Source organism: Eurypyga helias, unplaced genomic scaffold (assembly GCF_000690775.1).
Source record: "Eurypyga helias isolate BGI_N326 unplaced genomic scaffold, ASM69077v1 scaffold4002, whole genome shotgun sequence".
Lineage (NCBI taxonomy): Eukaryota > Metazoa > Chordata > Aves > Eurypygiformes > Eurypygidae > Eurypyga > Eurypyga helias.
Genome location: NW_010235158.1, coordinates 9,314 through 29,888, shown reverse-complemented (window position 1 = coordinate 29,888; position 20,575 = coordinate 9,314). Strand labels below are relative to the sequence as shown.

The following is a 20,575-nucleotide window of genomic DNA, read 5'->3' as shown; positions in this document are numbered from 1 at the left end:
TGTCAGAGCTGCAGGCAGAGCCCATGAAGATCAGTGAAACTGAATTGCCAATAGTGGGGCGGCCCCTGGGTGTCTTTCAGAAGAAAGCTCCCTTGCTCCTTATTTTCTCATGTTTTTCATGTGCTAGTAGAACTGGTTCATGTTTCTGCCCCAGTACGCAGGCTCTCAAAACGTAGCAAAACACTTGGTAAAGCTGCATCTGCTCTGAGGCTTTGTCAGGCCTCTTATCTGCTAACTGGGAATGGAGAGCTGTGCCTCCCACCACCTGAAACGATAGAAACATCACTTTTTTTTTTCCACGTCACAGTAACTGGCTCAAAAAACCACCCAGCTTGGTAGCATATGGGAAAAAATTCTTTGTATGTTGCTTCCACACCAGTGAGGCTTAACAAAGCTCAGTTTTACAGCAAACTGACCTCTTGGCCAAGAATTATATTACAGTGAAAGTAGCGGTTAAAATGTCACCGGCACAGCCCAAAACATGCTTTCCCAGCTCCGCCTGGGGACGGTTACCAGCCCTGTGCTGTTGAGTGTGTTCAGACCTCACTCCGATGGGGGAAGCTAGCATTACCGGGGTGTGGTTCTCTACAACACGAGCCCGTTTCCTGTGGTGTCTTAGCTCATGCTGTCTTCTAAAATAGCACAGGCTGAAGTTGGATGTTCAGACCCCATTCAAGACTTTGCTGCTCCTAAACCTTGGGTTGCTGGTCGTCTTCAGTACAGGGGGCTTCTGCCAGGGCAAAAAAAGTGGATCTCTTCCTATGGAATGTACCAGTTGAAGGATGGTAACTGGTGAGATAGCTGAAGTGTGTTTGAGTGACAGGGAAGGAATCTTGCTGGTTCCAGCGTGGGAGCTCATTTTACTCTGCTAACTGTGATTCTTACCAATAAGTATCTTGTGTGAATTATGAGGATACTTATTGAAGCTGCTTTATTTTAAATTTTAAGGTCTGGTTTGCTCCGAGTAGCTTATAAGCTATTCGGGCACAGGTTGCGAAGAGCTGCCACAAAGGTTTCAGTTCTGTTTTCTGGTGCTTCCTCTGTGCTCAGATACTTCAGCGTTCAATCACCTATGCAGATGATCTCAGATAAGAGTAGCTACTGTGCTTTATCCCTAAGCGGTAGAGCAAAAAGGCTGTTTTTCTTTCATGGTAGCTGGTACATTAGTGTGTTAGGTGGAAAGACTTTAAATCAAACAAGGCAACCTGTTGCTTAGTGGCTCATTTAATGTAACTCCTAGACATGGCTTATGGACCTCTCTGCTCTCAGCTGTAGGTGTGCTGGGTAAGTTGGGTTTACAAGCCAGCACTCATTCTAGTAGAAGAGGCTGGTAACAAGTAGCAAAGCTGGTTTTGGGAGCATTCAGCCCTTCTAGCAAGTGACTGGATTCCTGGTTCACCAAAGCACGGTGAAATTAGCCAGTTGTCAACATCTGGTATCTGAGGAGAGTAATTTTGGGAAGATACAGCAAGAGATGCAACTGCATGCTACTAATTTTAAACAAAACTTGATTGCTCACGAGTTTAGGTCGCTTGCTCTTTCCTTGCTACTTCTATGGGATGGTTTTTCCTGAATTTGACTTCATTGTGTCAGAAGGTTCAGATGGTTTCAAACCCAACTTACTTCTGGTCTGTTCATGATATCTTTGCTCCAGTAATGTCTCAATAGCATTCCTTATGCATGCAACAATTAGAGCTGTAACTCTTCTTGACTTCAGCTTTGCTGAGCTAAGCCTATCTTTAAGCTCTCACAGAATATGCTGGAGTTCTTAGCTAAACTGAAACCAAGAAAACCTGTAGGGTTCATCATGAGGGGATATGAAGTACAAAATAGTGGTGTTGTGAATGGAATTGGCTGTTTCATACTAATCTTTGAGGTGAAATGCCTCTGTTGCATCTGACTTGCTTCAGGAGAACTGCTGGTGAAAGATGTACAGGTGTCTTCTTCCTGCTGCTGTGGGATGAACCTGGGAACTCCCTTGTACAATCCCTCACCACTTTCACGTGGTGCAAGCGTAATGCTGAGGCTTTGTCAAGGTAGTGTCATACTGTTTCTTCTGGGAGACCATTCATGGTCTTGCCACTTATGTCTAAGGCTAATTAATGGTCATGAAATCTTGACTGCAATATTAAATCACACCTAAACCATTTCTGTTGTGTTCAGCAGTCTTTCATCTCCCAAAGATGAAAGTAGTAGGCAACAGCATGCATCCTTTTTGCCTTAGCACTTGAGATCATCCTTGTGTCCCATCTGCTTCGTACCCACAGCCTTTGGAGCATATCTGGGATCGTGCCCTATAGCTTCTCCAAATACCCATGGAGACTGGAACAGTATTGTTAATATTGACCAGTCTTCTGTAGCAGCCTGAGTTGTTAATGCTTCTGGGGACTTCCAAGGCATCCATCCTTCAAATGAAGGTTTGGATGTCTGGTTGTTTGTACTGAGGTTTGGAACGCCTCTGCTTTTTTGAAAGGCACCAGAATGTTCCACAGTAGAAATTCAACTTCATAAGCTGTAAATGGTGCTCTCATGTGCCAGCATATAGATGGGAATATTAGCAGGAACTAATAACTTTCCTGTTTCGCAGTGTAAGAGTTTATAGTCTACAGGGAGACTAGAAACCGTGTGCTCATATGGGCAGGTGACTAACTGCTGGCAGTGATGTTCGTGGAGGCTTGGGAGCTGGTCCCTGGCTGTAGGCAGGGGCTGGTTTTCATCACTGGGTAGTGTTGCTTAAAGCACGTGTGGTAATGAGGCGTTCTCTGTCTTCCAGATCAGTGTGCGTGTTACCACCATGGATGCTGAGCTGGAGTTTGCCATCCAGCCCAACACTACAGGGAAGCAACTCTTTGATCAGGTAAGTGATGGAGCTGACAAAGACTTAAAGTTGATATAGATGCTGTGATAGTTTTAACACAACAGCAGTTTTGTGACAGTGTGTAAAACAACTTCATGAGAACTTAGCATAGTAAGAAATTATACACATTTTCAAAACTACTGCATATTTTTGTTTCCAAGAACGTGTTAGGAGCTATTCATACCTCTGAGTTGAATTAGTGCTATAGCTCATAGTAATAATTGGAAAGCAGTGGATGTCTTTGTAAGAACAGTCTTATGAGCTGTCTTTGGCTGTCTTACTTGCAAGCATTATGTATTTGGTCTCTAAAACACCAGAGGCTTAGTTGGGATTCAGATGTTGCTGCAGCCCTTAAATGCAGATGAAGTGATATTCTATATTCCCAACAGGCCCTCAGGGCAATCTTGTTATGTACTGTGCTGTATTGGGCTGTCTTCATTTGGGTGCTTCAGCCTTCCTCTGCGTTCACTGGCTAGGCAAAATTCCTCCTACATTGGTCCAAACAGGCAGGGAGGCATGTGCAGCCCAAAGTTGGAGCAGCTGAAGACAGACATTATCAATTGCAGTGGCTAAAACATAAGCTCCACTATGTTTCTCTGCTGTAATCCTGAAAGCCATGGGTTTTCTACTTGAAGGAGAAACTGAGCAGTAAGTTCATAGCTTAAAGAAAAATAAAATTAATTTTGGATTAATGACAAAATGAAGGAACTGCCAAACCAGATACCAGATGTGTGTGGTTCAGTAGTGCTAAGAGTTCTGGGCCAGCTCTACGTAGTACCTATCTTAATGAAGAGACAAATTTAAGGGCTGACCCACCCATAGTAGTCAGCTATTCCATTTGGGACCAGCAAACCTAATTTATTTTTTTTTTTTATGTTTAACCACAAACTACTACTTTCTCTCTTACTCAGCTGGATTATTCAACACTACATATTATGTTGCTCTCTGCAGCCCAGCCCTGAGATGGTGGGAACTGAGCAAGATCCTAGGCTTCACTAAAAGAACATCCTTTCATAATGGAAAAAGCAGAAAGGCTGTCAGGAAGAATTCTGAGTTGGCAGTGTAGTTCTCAGCAATCTCTGTGTTACTACATAGTAGTTCCTATGCATTTTAGCCCTGTGTGGTCTCAAATCTGACAGTTTTTGATTGATAGAAGTGAAAGCTGGATTCTGTGCAGAATCAATGTCTGCAACACGAACCTCTGCCACAGTTGGTTCATGGGAGCATATGCCAGTGAAGCCGAGGTGACATACCCCCAAGCTCATCAAAAGGTGAACTGTTTTTTGAGGGGGTGTTCTTTATGTGGATGCTTCCCATGACTATTTTTCAATATCTGGTTTGTTACATTATCCAAGCAAAGTGCCAGGTGCTAAGTGATAATACTGAAGTCAGTTGTATTTTTAATCTGCACATGACTTTTTCAGTTGGCTCTAGACCATCTGCAGCTTTTGCTGCAGGCTGGCGTTGTGGCGGTAGGCTAGGGCTTCAGCAATGTGTTTCCATTTGAAAAGCATCTGATAATGTTTCCAGTATGGGAACTCTTCATGTCTTGTAATTGATTTCACTCCTCTGTGCCATGTTCCTGAACAGCTGTATGTTCTCCTCCTTGCAGTGCTTCACACAGCACCTGTCTAAACAGAAGTTTTGTTTTGGGGGTTTTTTTCCACAGCAAGCACTTTGTGAAGGGAGAAAACAAATGCTGTTACAGAACTAAGTTTCCAAGTCGCTCATATAAATGAGGCAGGACTTAATTCAGCTGAATTGGATTGTAGATGGAGTTGGAAGAGGAAATGCAGTGTGTGTGTGTGGGAAGTGGCTGAAGCTAGCTGCTAAATGTGCTGTTTCTAAAAGCCCTGGTGTACACCATCTCTTTATGCTGTTCATATCACACTCGCTGGAATAAGAGTTAAACTGTTTGCAGCTGCCTAGCACACAAGATTTCCTTGCAGAGTTGTGATGTTGGTTCCTGGTAGGGCTGGTGCTCAATTCAATGTCCTAGAGCCTCACCACTGGAAGATGCCCAGGAGGCTGGGAGGGGACTTTTTACAAGGGCCTGTAACGACAGGACAAGGGGTAACGGGTTTAAATTGAAAGTGGGGAGGTGTAGATTAGATATCAGGAAGAAGTTCTTCATGGAGAGGGTGGGGAGGCACTGGAACAGGTTGCCCAGAGAAGCTGTGGATGCCCCATCCCCGGGAGAGTCCCAAGGCCCGGCTGGACGAGGCTTGGAGCAACCTGGTCTGGTTGGAGGTGTCCCTGCCCATGGCAGGGGGGTTGGAACTGGATGGGCTTTAAGGTCCCTTCCAACCCAAACTGTTCTATGATTCTATGATTCTTTGACTAAACGATTAGTCGAAGTCCTAGCCCAACAGTGCCAGGTGGAGTTGGTGTGGTACCAGCACAGCGACGTGGTAGGAAGACTAACCCTCTGCCAGGGCTTGGGAACCTGGTGAGCAGTAAGGCAGGGAGCTGGCAATAGATGTGCGGATGTCAAAAGTCTTCCACTTCTAGCATGAACAAGGAGGTTTAGAGGCCACTGCTGTGTGAGTGGTGAAGGAGCCTAATCCCAGCTTTGTAAAAACAAACAAACAAAAACCCCAGAAACCACAAACAAAAAAAAACCTGCCTGAACACCAAACCAAAACATGAGTGCCTCTAAGCTGACAGTAAATACTCAACTTGCTCCCTTTAGTATGGGGATGGGGCTTTGAATATATTGTCAGCTGGCATATATCCAGTATGTTTGAAATGGCAGGGCTGTTTGTGTGGATTAATTCCTCTAAAGGGATAGTCCTGACCTCCTTCTGCCTGCTGACACTGCTGTTGGGGACTAGGCGGTGACTGCTGTCTGACTGATAACTTGTCCACTCTATTGCACTTCATATCCTTAGGTGGTCTTGGGTCCCATGATATGGGATAAGAACAAAGTTAAGGCTGTTCATTTTCTAGCCTCGTTAAACTGTGTTGTGCTCCTGAAATTGCTAATCTAGTATTTTCTGCATGTTGCTGGTTCTGAAGAAGGAACTGCTTTCATCAGTGCTTTTTTTTTTTTTTTTTTAGGGAAGAGAGTTTCTCTGCAAAGCAGACTTAGAGTTTTGCTACTGTAGCACATTGACCTTCTGGTGTGGAACCTCATTTTTGACTCTTTCACAGAAAAAATTGAAGATATTCTGCATATTTTTGCCCTAGAGTGCCCTTTCACTCCCAGCTGCCAGTTCAGAGTTAAGCAAGGAGGAAGCTGCTGAGCATTACTAAGGCTTCTAGCTGCACAGCTACCTTGGTTCATGCTGCTGGCTCGGCTCAGTAACACTTGGGCTGTATTTGTTTTCACCTGTTGAATATATTTATCTACTTTTATAGACATTATGCCACACATAATTCTGACCTACTCTGAATAAGACTCAGAAGACTTTCCAAAAGTTTGTATCTAGGTAGTAGCTTCATGTAGAGGGACAGTTTGAGGCTGAAGTTCCATAGTAATAATAGCAGAATGGTCTTGAGATAGGGATGTTCCTGTTTCCCTCTTTCCTGCTTGGTTAAATTCCAAAGTGAATTTTTGAAGTGATAGAAGAATGCAGATGCTTCACTGCCTTGCTGGAAATAGTCTTCTGCCCCAAAGTAGCTGGCTGTAGAAATACAGTTGAGCTGATACACGGTGCAGTAACATCACAATTTATACTGGCGATCATCCTATAACACCCCATCCCCTAGGCTTGTATGGTATGGCTTTAGCCTAAGTAGCTTAAACTTGTGTGCATGGACGAGACCTGGATTGAGACAGGAGGATTGTACTGTCTGTCTTCTGCAGCTTTGCTTAGGTGCCTCTCAGCATCAGCTGATGAACTCCAGTGCTTACTGACCAGCAAAACCAGTAGCTCTGCTCCCATTCCTCAGCTGCTAGTGATGGACTGAAAGAAGGCTCGATGGGCTCTGCCTGTCAGGGGTGCTGCTTATCCCACAGTCCTGATGACTTCACCTTGAAATACTGCTTTCCGGGGGTTGCAGGGCACAGGCACTGCAACAGTGACAGCTGCTTGTTTTCCTTTTTTGACCCTTGTCTCTACCAGGATGAAGTGCAGTTGGTCTGGAGGCTGGTGTGTAAAGCAAAGTGATGTTTTGCTTTGTGTGTCTCTTGCACATGAAAGATCAACCACTTCTCTGGTGAAACTCCTTAGCTACTTACTGCTGTGGATGGCTCTGAAGTTGTGTCCTTCTGAGCTTTCTTTTTTCCTCCCAAACAATTTTTTTGGGGGGGTAAATTGATTCTAGCTTGAATTGGTGAGGTTCTGGCCTGCTGGCGGGGAGAGTCTGTGCCTTGGGCAGGGAGAGGGGTAACTAACTCGCTTACCTAAGTGCTCCACAGCTGACTAGCTGGAGAGCTTTCACTGAAATGCCTTGGTTTAGTGGATACTGCATCTTACAGGCTCCTTGGGCAGCTTGCATACAGACCAGTAGTAAAATCCTCAACTGCTTTGATTTCTGCAGTATAAAAACATACTCCCTTCTTCCGTGTCCCCCTGCATGCTGTGTGTAGCAGCTTCTCGAATGCTTGGTTTCTGATCACTTCTGACCTCTGATCCTGCTGGCTGGTTCATTCATTCCCTTTCAGAGCCCCTTACTCATTCTAGTCTCTGGTAGAGGAGCCTTAGCTGTCTGCAGTACTAGGTCTGTTGGGTGTCGAATGCAGTCGATGGGTGGGGATCTCCGCCTTACCTCAGGATCTCTTTAACAATGAGTTGTGGTTATGAAACAGTACAGTCAGTACTTCTTTTCCCAACCTATAATGAACTCTTTCTCCAACTTCAGAAGAGACTTGCTTCCTGGGGATGTGCTTAGTGCTCTTTGAGCTCGTAGATGACTCTGTAAACTTCAGTCCTTCCCATGCTAGCTTTTGGACATTGCAAAATCCAGGTGATGGTGGATTCAGCGTGCTGCTCCAGAATAAGCCTTCAGAGTAACCAAAAGCACCCAGTCTCATTAAAGGTGATCTCTTTCCAATTAAGAGCCATGAAGCTAAATTGCAGGTTGAGAAATGTGACATTAGAAAAAATGATAATATGTGTCACTTCAGACTTTGAAAGCATGCAGTTAACATTCCTCAGGGGCTTTTCCTCAGTTTTATGAGCTTTTGGGGTCAAAACTAAGCTTGTAATAAAGTGCGCACAGCTATGGGTTGAGATTGCAACCATAAGCGTCTCTGCTCACTCTAAACCTAGTCACTGATGCTGTATTTTAGGGTCACCATTGAGCCTAATATATAGTCCAGTTTGGGGCTTTTTTCTATTTTTTTCTTTTTAACTCTTAAGGATCATACAGATTTCACTAAGAGCCGGAGCTCCTAAGATGCTGAGTTCATGTGCCCTGCACTGGCTTGGTTATCTGCTGCGGGGAGTTTAATGGATTTGTAGAGTACCAGTTTGTCAGTCTCTTCTTTCTTTCATGGCTGCTAAAGCTTACAACATGGGCCTCTTGCCTTTTGAGTAACTCCAGCTGAATTGAGCCATGTTTGGAATAAAAGTGGCTGGTTTTTTATGGCCTGTAAACTAAGCTTCGTGAGGAGGGAGACTGCGGAGAAGCCTTTAGCTTTGGTAAGGTCCTGCCTAGAAGTGTTTAAATACATAAGAAACTGTCTGGAGCACTTGATCTAGTACATTGAAGCACTGAACTGAAATCTTCCCAAGGCCGCAAGTCTCGGGACAGTGGCTGGTTCCTCCAGCAAGCCCTAGAACGCTTGTTTCTGTAATGAAGGCTTGTGGTTGAGTGGTATGGAAATGTGTCTCCAATTTCATAGGAACATGTGGAAACTTACTGGCTTTATAAAAGCAGTAGTCCAACCAAAAATGGACTGCTTGTTGCTAAGGAGGTCAATGGCAAACTGTAATAAGCTTGAAAACTCAAAGCAGATCCTGTCATTTAGTCCTTTGGCGTTTTAGCACTCTGAAAGGGAAAGTTAGAAAAATATCCATCAGCTAAATGGAAAGGGAACAGTTGAATATTTATGGCAGTCGATGGAGCCCATCTTGGGTGTTTAGGGTACCTGGAAGACCACGTTCTGAGTAGTTTTTGACCGTGGCATATGAAGCTGCAGGTGTAGCAGCGGGTCAGAGCTGCTCTTGGTGAGCAGTTTTCTCTCAGAAGTACTTGCCATGCCTGTCATAGGAAGGGAGAAACCCCACTTCATCTTCATCTGGGACAGCCGGTGACATTCAAGACAGATTTCTGCTTTGGTGTAGCCTGGGGTGATTTGGCCTTTGGTGCAGGAACCTGCTCCGAGTGGAACGTCTTCTGTGCTTGCTTGCTTCAGTTTTGCCTATGTGTAGATAGTGCTTTCATGCAGGATTCACAGAGTGGTAGGGGTTGGAAGGGACCTCTAGAGATCATCTAGTCCAACCTCCCATTGCCAGAGCAGGATCATCTGGAGCAGATCACCCAGGAACAAGTCCAGGGGCTTTGGAAAGTCTCCAGGGAAGGAGACTCCACCACCTCTCTGGGCAGCCTGTTCCAGGGCTCTGTCACCCTCACAGTGAAGAAGTGTTCCCTCATGTTCAGGTTGAACCTTCTGTTTCCCAGTTTATGGCCATTGCTCACTGGTTTGCCACTTGGGTGTATTTGCTGGACTGAGAATGAGGGCAATCTTCAATAATCTTGATGGTAAAATCTACATTGAAGAGGCTGCTTATGGCTCCCCTTCAGCTGTGGGGCAGCACTGCATGGTAAGAACATCGTTCAGAGGGAGATGGGTGAGTGCCGAGGGGAAGAACAGGAGGAGCCATGCAGACTTGGAAGACCTCGTGTTTCTTCTCTGAACAGGAGTAAAAATACTCTATTTAGGCTGCCTGCAGAAGGTGATTGAGAGCCAGCAGAAATGCACCTTTTCCTCTGAGGGAGTATTGCTTACCAAGTGGGATTTTTAAGCTTAGGGTACTTGAAGAGCTTTGCCATGGCTGGCCAAGGAACTGTGGGACGGCTGGATTTTAAGACTGCCGGCAGCCTGTTGCCAGTTTGCACTAAGCAGTGTACTGCAGGCTCAACAAGACCCGGGGGCTGACCTAATGTTCTCCTTGGCATGAAGAAAAGATGTCACTCTCCAGCTGAGAGCGTGAACTTTAGGGATTGTAGCGTAGAGGTCTGTGTTAAAGAGTACTCTGTATTCTCCTGTCCTGTGTGCCAGCCCTTCTCCATCCTCAGCCGCTGCCAGGAGCTGTTTGCTTTTTGGAACATCTCGCAGTTGGTCAGGGCTCTGAATGCCCTACACCCCCGAGCGCCATCGAGCTGCCAACTGCCAGCCAGACTCCTTGCAGCTGCAGAAAGCTGTTTCTTTACGCTTTTTCCCTTGCTAAATGGATCTAAATAAGCTGCTAAAGCTGAGGTGAGAAGGGGAGAGGAGGACTCTCTTGCCCCCACCCCCTGTCTTTTGATTCAGTAGCAGCTTGGGGGGGTGATGTTGTCTGCTGCCTCCCCCTCTCTTCTGCCCAGTCCGATGTTGTCACAGCTTCTGCTGTGGAATAAAAGTCCTTTTGTGCGGGACCTCAGTGTGATGCCTTTCAGTTCCTTGCTGGCAGTCGGGCCTGTTGAATTCCCAGGCATAAGCTGCTGACAAATGGAAGTGAGGCAGGCGGACACATGGAGGGGAGGGGGGGGCTTCCATCCCATTCACATGTTAATGCTGCTGGGAACAGAGCTTTCCTTAAGCTCTAGGACAGCCTTTATGCCTCTCCTTGGATCAGGTGCTTTCAGCGTGTACAGCAAACTCTGATTCTTCCCCAAAGCTGTGTGCATCCTACTGTGTGATATCCATGAGTGCAAGGTTTATCCAAGTTTTATCCGCCCTGCATTCCCCTGTGTTTCCAGGGGCTTTAGGCCAGCTTTCCAGCTCAGTCAAGCCAGGGCAGGCTGAATAGTTTCCTGGGCTCCAGTGGGATGATGTGTATCCACTGCATGACCACATAGGTTTTGTCTCTGTGTGCTACTAATAGCACATCTGCTGAAAGCTCCCTTGGGGTTTTGGGCCTGAAAGGAACTAGGGCCTTCATGCTGCTCTTGTAAGGCCAGAAGAAATGTCTGATGCAAGCCCTAAAGTATCCAATAGTAGTGTGTTTTTGGGGAACTGATGCCCTTGGTGCTGTATCTTGCCAAAGTTAGAGACCACATTAGAAGGGAACAGGGTGCATCCTTTGGATTCAACAAGAAAGTAATTTAAAAGGAAGTAGGCATTTAGGGAGAAACTGTAAAACATGGGACAAAGCAGTACAAGATCACCTCAGCTTACCTGGTGGGAGTGGGCTGTGACTGGGCAGCCGGAATTCCCAGGGAAGGCTCAGCCCCTCCTGCCCAGCTGTTGAGTCCCTCTGAATGAGGAAGCTGTGAGTGAGCCTGAGGGTGGGTGGGTGTAGAAGCAGTTTACAGTGTTGTACTTTACTCAGTGTTGACATAAAGCAAGTGGCTTCTCCCTCCCCATTACTTGTCTAGTAATGAAGGTGATGGGGAAGGGCCTTGTTTGCCAGTATGAGAGCCACAGTGGGGTTTGGGAGAGATGTGGGGGAACTTCAGTGTCTAGACTTGCTGCACCCTGTGGCATGTTCCAGAATTGCCAGGGCACAAAACTGTGGCCTTCTGCTAGTGAACAGACTTTACTAAGAATCTTCCCCTTCCTTTTTACCAGCAGTAGCATTATACTGCAGTAGTCTTGCCCCCCCATGAGGTTCTTGTCTCTTGTTACATCATGTCTGTAAAGCCTTAACTCTTACACAGCACCCATGGTGTGCTAGGGAAATGACTGAGAAGAGCTTACTTAGCAGTGTAGTTAATGCCTGTGGTGGCTCTTTGCCCTGGCAGGGGGGGTAGCGTATCCATTTACCCACTGCAGTACCTCTCATCAGAGAGCTGTGTGAAAGCCTGTCCTGTTGGTGGAGTAGAATGCAGATGTTACTACAGCACTGTGTAGTAGGACACAACCTAGCAAGGTGATTCATGGCTTCCTCAGGTGTAGTACATTTGCATGGTGAGGAGTGTACCTGAAAATGGAGCTGCCTTACTGATTCCTGGCAGCTGTTACACCTCAGACCTGTTGCATCATGCTTTGGCTATACATCTTGGCTTATAAGTAGATGAAGAAATAGTGTCCTACCTGTTTATAAATAGCAACAAACCTTAAAGAGATGAGGGAGAGGGAAGAATACATCTCCCACACGACCCCTCAGATGCCCTATCATCCGTGTGCACTGTAACAGGGGAGGAAGAAGGCTAGAGCACTGGTGTTTCATTCTGAACTTACCTCTAATACGTTCTCTGCCACCAGCGAGACCAGCCTGTCTGACTGAGGCTTTTGCTAATCTTTCTTTCAGGTCGTCAAGACAATTGGTCTAAGAGAGGTCTGGTTTTTTGGACTTCAGTATCAGGACACCAAGGGCTTCTCAACATGGCTGAAATTGAACAAAAAGGTATGTTTACTCCAAGCTTTCACTTGTCCTGGATTCCCTCCTCTTGGAAGGCAGGGGCCAAATCAGTCTCCATGCTTCTGTCAGGGATCTGTTCTTGCCTCTCCACACCTGAAGTACTACAAAATTAGTGAGTTGGTGTTGCAGCCTTTCAGTCCACACACCCCTCCTGAAGGCAGAAGGAGTCATGGCATCTGATCACATCCTCCTGCATCTAGTCTTGTTTGTTATCCAGGCAGATCTGTTACCCTTCCTGGTGACACAGTAATGTGGTGCTTATGTGAGCGTCCCTGGAAGTGTTCAAGGCCAGGCTGGATGAGGCTTTGAGCAACCTGGTCTAGTGGAAGGTGTCCCTGCCCATGGCAGGGGGTTGGAACTGGATGATCTTTAAGATCCCTTCCAACCCAAACCATTCTGTGATCCTATGATTCATTGGAGAAAACCCTGGAAAGTACTTACTTATGGCTGATTGTAACCAGTGGTTTGTTGTAAGGCCTCTGGGGAGAGGTGATGAGGTATTTAGTAGTAAGGATTTGCAAATGCTTGCTTTTCTGTCCACTCACTTCATCATTGGGAAAGAGAAGCTGTTTTTTTCTAATGCATGCTTGTCTTCCTGCTCATAAACTTGCTCTTCTTCAGTTGGTATATAGGCTATAAAATTTGATAACTCTGTTCCAGGTAACAGCGCAGGACGTACGCAAAGAAAGCCCCTTGCTTTTCAAATTCCGTGCCAAGTTCTACCCAGAGGATGTGGCAGAAGAGCTGATCCAGGACATAACGCAGCGCCTTTTCTTCCTCCAAGTGAAGGAGGCAATTCTGAATGACGACATTTATTGCCCTCCAGAAACAGCCGTCCTTCTGGCTTCTTACGCCGTCCAGTCAAAATATGGAGACTTCAACAAAGAAGTGCACAAGTCTGGCTATTTGGCTAGTGACAAACTGCTCCCACAGAGGTAAGGTGAACATGGGTAGCCTTAGACTTTCCTTCCCTTAAGGGTTTGGGGATATTTGTTTGTGGGGGTGTAATCGTGGTTGGAATGTTCAGCATAAAATACAGCCTGGTGTGCCTTTGAGGATTGGGATTAGTATTCATATAATGAAGAGCTTTAATCTTAAACACCCTATTGCTACTGAAGAAGTTGTGATTGGAAATAGTGAGAGAAGGTCCAAAATAAAAGAAATGTAACACTATAAGGAGAAGCACAACTGAGTACAACTTGTCATCTGTCCGAAGTCTGAATACTGTTCATTGTGTCTCTAGCCTTATAATAAACCTATATTTTCTGGAATACTTTTGTGATGGAACTGTGGTGTCAATGGAGTATTTAATGAAGTGTTATTCAAGAGTGATGTGACTGTGTGCATAAATGCAGTGGCTGGTCTCAAACATCCCGTGTCCTCTTTCTAGAGTTCTGGAGCAGCACAAGCTTAACAAGGACCAGTGGGAGGAGAGGATCCAGGTGTGGCATGAGGAACATCGAGGAATGATTAGGTAACTGATGCAGTGTGAAACTGCTGTATTTAAAGTAGTGTGGTATATGCTAGTGTAATGGAATAACGAATACAAGAATCTGTGGCTTGCCTCAGCATACGTTAGCATTCTTGAGGTTATTTTCCTGAGTAACTAGGTTGACATGCAACTCAGCTTGTTAGTCCACATCAGCTGGCTGTTCTTAGTAAAACAAAACTGAGCTTGCAGAGTTCATTTGTTGTTGTCTACTAGGGTGAGGTTTGGAACCTTTGCCAGCTTATTGCTGCTCTGCCCATGTAGGAAGACATCATCTTCTTGCCCTAATGGCTTATAGACTCAAAAAGGAATATCTGTTTTCTTTTGGCATGCTGCAGAGAAGATGCTGTCTTGGAGTACCTGAAAATTGCTCAGGATCTGGAAATGTATGGTGTGAACTATTTCAGCATCAAGAACAAGAAGGGCTCTGAACTCTGGCTAGGTGTAGATGCTCTTGGACTCAACATTTATGAGCAGAATGACAGGTAATAAACCCTCTCTCCTCATCATTACCTTCAGCTTCACTCCAGTAAGAAGGCATTCAGAGATAATCTTTTCTGGAATTCAGGTCTTTAACTGAACTCTACAATTTTTATATCACTTTTGGCTGGGTTTTTGATACTGCCAGGATGATCCATAAAATGTGCTGCTTTGGACGAAAAAATACAAGAAACTAGCAAACCTTATCAAGCTAGTTTTACTTGTATCTTTAGTCTGCCTGCCACAAAAGTGTTCTCCAGTTCTGTTTTCCATTTTAAAAAAAAAAAGGCAGGATCAAAAAACTGCTTATGTTTGTATTGCATTTGCATGATTAATTTTGTTTACTGATTCCAGTCAACATAAGAGTACTGAAATATAAAGATAGATTTAGTAAAATTCTGAGCTTTATATTGTGAGTCAAGAATCTGGACTGACTTGGGGCTTTTTTTATTTCCTTTGCTTTCCTTTTCTGCAGGCTAACACCGAAAATTGGATTCCCTTGGAGCGAGATCAGAAATATCTCATTCAATGACAAGAAATTTGTTATCAAGCCTATTGACAAGAAAGCACCGGTAAGAAGCAACATTCAAATTCAACTTTCAGCTTCTTAGCTCAGTATCTTTTTTTTTTTTTTTAACAGTATGCAATCTTTTCATCAATAACGTTAATACTGACTTAAGCAGTGCCCTGCTACCTGGTCTGTTCATGGCAGTAGGCACAGAATGGGTCTAGTGGCAGTAAGGTGATAGTTGGGATTTGTTTCTGGCTAAGAGAGTAGAAATTTATTCAGTATAACCTTAAGCTGTTCAGAGTCAGTGACAGGGAGAAGCTCTTTGCTTGGGGTTTCTGATTCCCCTAAGACCATTCAGATTCCCTGATAATACAGTCAGGGATCTGAGGCACTAACTGAGTGCTTCCTTTTCAGCCTGTTGACTTTAGTAGTGTGTGGGATGGTTTTTTGCAGTTTTTCACCTTACTTCAAGCTGAAGCTTCTGGTAAATTTTTAGGGTACCCTGGGAGAGTTTTCTCTTGCAAATTGATAGTGAATATAATTGGGTTTGTCTTTAAGGCTTATTAATTTCCCATGTCAGCTGATAACTTCTGGTCATTCTTGCTGCATTGCTGCTTGGAAGCATTTCCCTGCTGCTGTCGCTCCGTGTTTACAGAACCAAGTTATCTATTGGACATAATGTTTAACACCCTTTTTGGTATAAGACGAAACATTGCACTTAATGCAGCAGTCTGGCCAGCAACATCACATAACTATGGGAAGAAAGGTGTGAGCAGTCATGGTCAGTGTGCTCAGTAAACCAGCTCCTGATGGTGTTTGTAACAGAACGGTGAAGCAAGTCGCTGTGTACTCTGTGTGCTAAGGATGCTTTGTAGTGGAACCCAGCACCCTAAGAACAAGTTGGTCACTTGTGTGTATTTGTCAGGTTGAAATTCTTTCCTGAAAGATCTAACTACTACCGCTGATGAACTAGACACCATTAAGGAAAGCTGGCTAGCAGGTCTAGGAAACTTAGTCTTGCATAAGCAGGGAGCTCTGTATGCTGAAAGAACAGGTGTAATGCTGCCTTTTTTTTCTCCCAAGGACTTTGTATTCTATGCCCCTCGGTTACGGATTAACAAGCGAATCTTGGCACTTTGCATGGGGAACCATGAGCTCTACATGCGCAGACGTAAACCAGATACCATTGAGGTGCAGCAGATGAAAGCACAGGCCCGGGAAGAGAAGCATCAGAAACAGATGGAGAGGTTGGTAGGGTTCTGAGTAACCTGGACCTGGTCAGTTGCTGCACAATAGCAGCATGTGCTAGGTAAATTGCTGGCAGCACCTTATTCTGCTCGAGCCAAAAATAGAGCAGATTGTGTTCTGCTCCAGTAGATCTAATGGGATGATGGAAGTGGCACTCATCATGAATGTGACCCACCATCACCTTCCTTCGTTATATTCATTCATCTAATTGTCGGGACTAATATGGTCCTTGATATAAGGAGATTTCCCTTGTAACATTGCTGTTATGAACTTGCCATGGGGGGAATGCCAGCAGAGCTGCTTTTTCTGCACCTCTATAAAGGGGCACATCTGGACTAAAACTCATCAGCTGAGTGTGGATCGGCATCTCTTGTGTGCTCCTGGCTTCACTAGGAATTGCTCTATTCTGAGTAGTTTAGTTGGTTTGAAATTGTGCTATGACCTTCCCCTCATCAGAGCCCTGCTGGAGAATGAGAAGAAGAAGAGGGAGTTGGCAGAGAAGGAGAAGGAGAAGATTGAACGTGAGAAGGAGGAGCTGATGGAGAGACTCAAGCAAATTGAGGAGCAAACAAAGAAAGCTCAGCAAGGTAATGTATGTTCCAGTATTTCCTTAGATGCGTAGTCTGAGTGAGAAGGGTTCAGGTAGTAAAGCTGGGCATCTCTGAGCAGTTCTTTACTTGCTCTGTCTTCAAACGCGCTCCCCTGTTCTTTCAGAACTGGAAGAACAGACACGCAGAGCTATGGAGCTGGAACAGGAGAGAAAACGAGCTCAGGAGGAAGCAGAGAAACTGGCTAAAGAACGCAGAGAAGCAGAAGAGGCAAAGGAGGCCCTGTTGAGAGCATCCCATGATCAACAAAAGACCCAGGAACAGCTGGTAAGTGGGTGAGGTGAAAATTAGTGACGGGTCATGCATCTAAGCTCTTGAAGCAAATCAGGCTATGAATATAGTGAGGAAGCATAATTTGGTTCTTTTAATTTTTAGCCTCAAGCAGATGAACTTACACCTGAATAGAAGTGTATTTGTAGAGTAGATCTGGACTGTTGTACTTTTTGTCTTTTTTTTTATGTATGTGATATTGAGAACAGAGTGTAGAGCTCACTAATTGCTGTCCCTGATTTGGATTCAAAGAATTATTCTGTAGCTTTGTTTAGAGAATCAAAAAACCACCACCAACCCCTCACAACAAAACCCAAAACTTTTTTAGCTGCTTTTTCCTTTGCATCATAGATATTCGTAGGACTGAAGTTTACAGGACGGCTCTGTTCATACTGAAAAGGTGTTAGAGATACTGTTTATATTCAGGACTTGCTAAATGAAACATTTATTTCCAGTACTTTGGTTTTGTCACAACTAAGACTTTATTTTCAGGCTTCTGAGATGGCAGAACTCACAGCCAGGATCACGCAGCTGGAGCTGGCCAGGCAGAAGAAAGAGAGCGAAGCCCAGGAGTGGCAACAGAAGGTAACGCAGAATCCAAGCAAACAGCAGTACTTTTCGTGGAGTTGCTTTTCATTTTGTGTTGTGACCTAAACTACTGCACTACATATCACACTAGACTGAGTGTCTGCAAGCTTGAGGCTGTTTTAAACACCCAGCTTTGCTTTCTTGGTGGAATGAATGCCTTATTCTAACTCCATGTAGGAATACTTTGACTAATTAGGCCTGTAGCCCATTTTCCATGAATTACAACTATTTTTCAAATCTCTGAAGTGCTAGTCAGCAAAAAATTTTGCAGATGATCGTGGCTGAGTAGCTTTGGAACATAAAGTGTGCAAGTTTTTCCTGTAATAAGCACAGAGTAGTGCTTCTGTGAGAAGTCTTAACACGCTCGGGGGTACACTGACTGACTCACTGTGGCATGCCCTACTGCAGGCACAGATGGTGCAGGAGGACCTAGAAAAGACCAAAGAGGAGTTGAAGACTGCCATGAGCACCCCTCATGTCACTGAGCCCATGCACTCGGAGAACGAGCACGATGACGAGCAGGATGAGAACGCGGCAGAAGCCAGTGCTGAGCTACGATCAGAGGCCACTATCAAGGACCGCAGTGAGGAGGAGCGTACCACTGAAGCGGAGAAAAATGAACGGGTCCAGAAGCACTTGAAGGTAGGAAGTTGGCAGCAGAGAGGGTGTGTGTCTGGGTGCTGCTTCTATTCCTTTCACCATTAATTGCAGCTGGGAGGTGTTATTGGTATTTAAAAAATGGGGCTGGAGAGAAGAGGTCTGATCATGATCTTGCCAGATAGCTGCTTAACCACTGAGCAGAAGGGCAGATCTTGTCTCCTGGCACTTGACTTCTTCACTGCAATAGCAAAGCATTTTCCAGCAGTGCCAAAAAGCAACATCTGTCAGATGCAGTGTGCTTGCATGAGTCTTGCCAGCCATCTGACAGCTGTTCATAGCCCTGGGGGTGAGGAACTGGAGAACTTGGTCCAGTTCCTATCGAGCAGCTGTAATGGTCTTGTCTTGCAACGGGGCTGCGTTGCAAGACCCTGAGAGCAGCCCATCAGCATGGAGGTAACAGAGCTGCATCCCTTGCTTATAAGGAACTCCAGTGTTCTGCTGTTGACTCTTTCCAAGCATTTTGTTACTGCAGCAAGTTTCTTTTGTGGCAGAAGGCTAGTAGTTGCTCAGATACTGCAAGGTGCTCCTGTTGTCTTTAGGGATCCTTCCACTTGACTCTTTCTCTGACACAGGTTATAGACAGCTTTTCTTACTGTGCTAGACAAAGATGAATAGGGTGACAGACCGCCTGATGTTTTCTACCACCAAATGTTATGGAAAAATACTAATTTCCACAGAATCACAGCGTTGTTTAGGTTGGAAGGGACCTCTTTTTGGTCTGCCTTCCTTGCTCAAGCAGGGTCAGCTAGAGCAGGTTGCCCAGAACCGTAAACATTTGGGCCCATCTGTTTCCTGTCTCCATGGATATTGAATCTGAAGGACGATCAGAAGGAACTTCCTTGTCCAGCTTTGAGTCTCTGGCATATGCTAACCCATAGCTATCTGTTTTTCCCCTTCTCCGAAGGCTCTTTCCTCAGAGCTGGCAAATGCTCGGGATGAAACCAAGAAGACGGCCAACGACATGATCCATGCTGAAAACATGCGTCTGGGCCGAGACAAGTACAAGACCCTCCGTCAGATTCGGCAGGGCAACACCAAGCAGCGCATTGATGAGTTCGAGTCCATGTAAACTCTCCCCTGCACCTGCTGCCCTGCGCTCTCTTCTCCCCTCTTTCCCATCCTCTCCCGTCATTCACTCGTAATCGTGCTACGCTGGAACCACTACAGAAGAGTGACCATGGTCTTATTTATCAAGTTTTGGGCAAATGCTGGAGTTGAGCAACGGAAGAAAGAATAGTACTTAGATCTTCCTGGGGTGGCTTGGGAAAGCAAATGCGTATTGGGGCAAATCTGAAATTGTTTGGTGTTGGGTGAAGTCTCACTGCGTTTAGTTTTGTATTGCTTACTGAAGTGGCTGCGTTGCTGTCCTCTCCTGTTGGGTGGGGAGGCCAGCAGATACTTTTACTGAATTATGGACAGTGAAGTGCTAACAATTCGACACTGTGCCTTCCTACTAACTTGCACAAGCTTCAGTATTAAGCTTAGTGGCCAGGATCTGAATTTCTGACTTAATACAGGGTCTGAATCACATAATTGAGAAGGGGAGGTTGGAGCTTAGGAAGGAGGTTTGGAAGTAGAACATGGACTTTCTTTCTAGAAGACCAAAGCTTTTGTCCTTCAAACATAAGCAGACCAAACAGATTTTGGTGGTCCTGCTGGTGTTTACTTCTGTTCAATGATGGAACTTTGAATTTCCTAATCATGAGGAGGCCTTTTGGAGTATTTCCACTGATGCAGTGTGGTTTGGAGCCTTGACTTCCCTGCTTTCCAGAAGTTTTGTCTCTGGTAAACAGCTTTGCTCACTGTCATTTTCTGACTTGAATATGACCAGTGAAGCAGAGACAGCTAAAGAGCACAGCCTTCCTTTTTGGGTTTGCCAATGGAAGCCTAAAGGGGTAGGTAGAAACATAAAAGACTAAAAATTCCTGTAGCTATATTTTCCCTTGCTGAACCAGAACATTTCTAGTCATGTGAATAGGATTTCAGGTTTTTCCATAAGAGGCCTTTTTAGCACATAGTCATTGGTGCCTTATGACTGTGTATAGATCTACTGTAGCTCAGATTCTATCTAGTTTAAACTAAAGACATCATAAAAAGTGATCAGCAGCTGGGGACCAAAAACTACTCCTGTATCGGGGTCATGTACAAGACTGCATCTGTCTGCCTGGCTTCAAGCAGCATTTGAAGGGAGAGGATCCTGAGATACTTGTCCAATTGCTGCCTTAATCCTCACTAGCATTCTGCCAGATCCCTGGCTCAAGTGCTTTTCCTTCCCCAGAAGGATGCTTTGCTCCTTTGTAGCTTTGAGAACAGAAGGCTATGTCTCTTAGAAATGGGACACTATTGGCTGTGAAACTGGTCCTGAGAGCCCTTTGTACCACTTGTTGTAATACCCATCACCTCCTGTCT

At 45.1% G+C, this 20,575-nt stretch overlaps 1 protein-coding gene across 1 annotated transcript; it reads left to right on the top strand.

Moving 5' to 3' along the window:
- Window positions 1-2,779: 2,779 nt before the first annotated feature.
- On the top strand, window positions 2,780-19,551 carry MSN (moesin). Its single transcript, XM_010146646.1, has 12 exons — window positions 2,780-2,857; window positions 12,202-12,297; window positions 12,973-13,247; window positions 13,703-13,786; window positions 14,140-14,286; window positions 14,757-14,853; window positions 15,876-16,039; window positions 16,497-16,627; window positions 16,755-16,915; window positions 17,411-17,503; window positions 17,915-18,148; window positions 19,071-19,551. Exons 1-12 carry the CDS (start codon window positions 2,795-2,797, stop codon window positions 19,233-19,235), a joined length of 1,710 nt encoding a protein of 569 aa, XP_010144948.1. The 5' UTR covers window positions 2,780-2,794; the 3' UTR covers window positions 19,236-19,551.
- Window positions 19,552-20,575: the final 1,024 nt, after the last annotated feature.

Bases quoted from the DNA above. Each gene is read 5' to 3' on its own strand.
- MSN (XM_010146646.1), top strand. From the start codon at position 2,795: ATGGATGCTGAGCTGGAGTTTGCCATCCAGCCCAACACTACAGGGAAG. The intron at 13,248-13,702 runs GTAAGGTGAACA...TCCTCTTTCTAG, and splicing joins GACAAACTGCTCCCACAGAG to AGTTCTGGAGCAGCACAAGC. The intron at 13,787-14,139 runs GTAACTGATGCA...GGCATGCTGCAG, and splicing joins GAACATCGAGGAATGATTAG to AGAAGATGCTGTCTTGGAGT.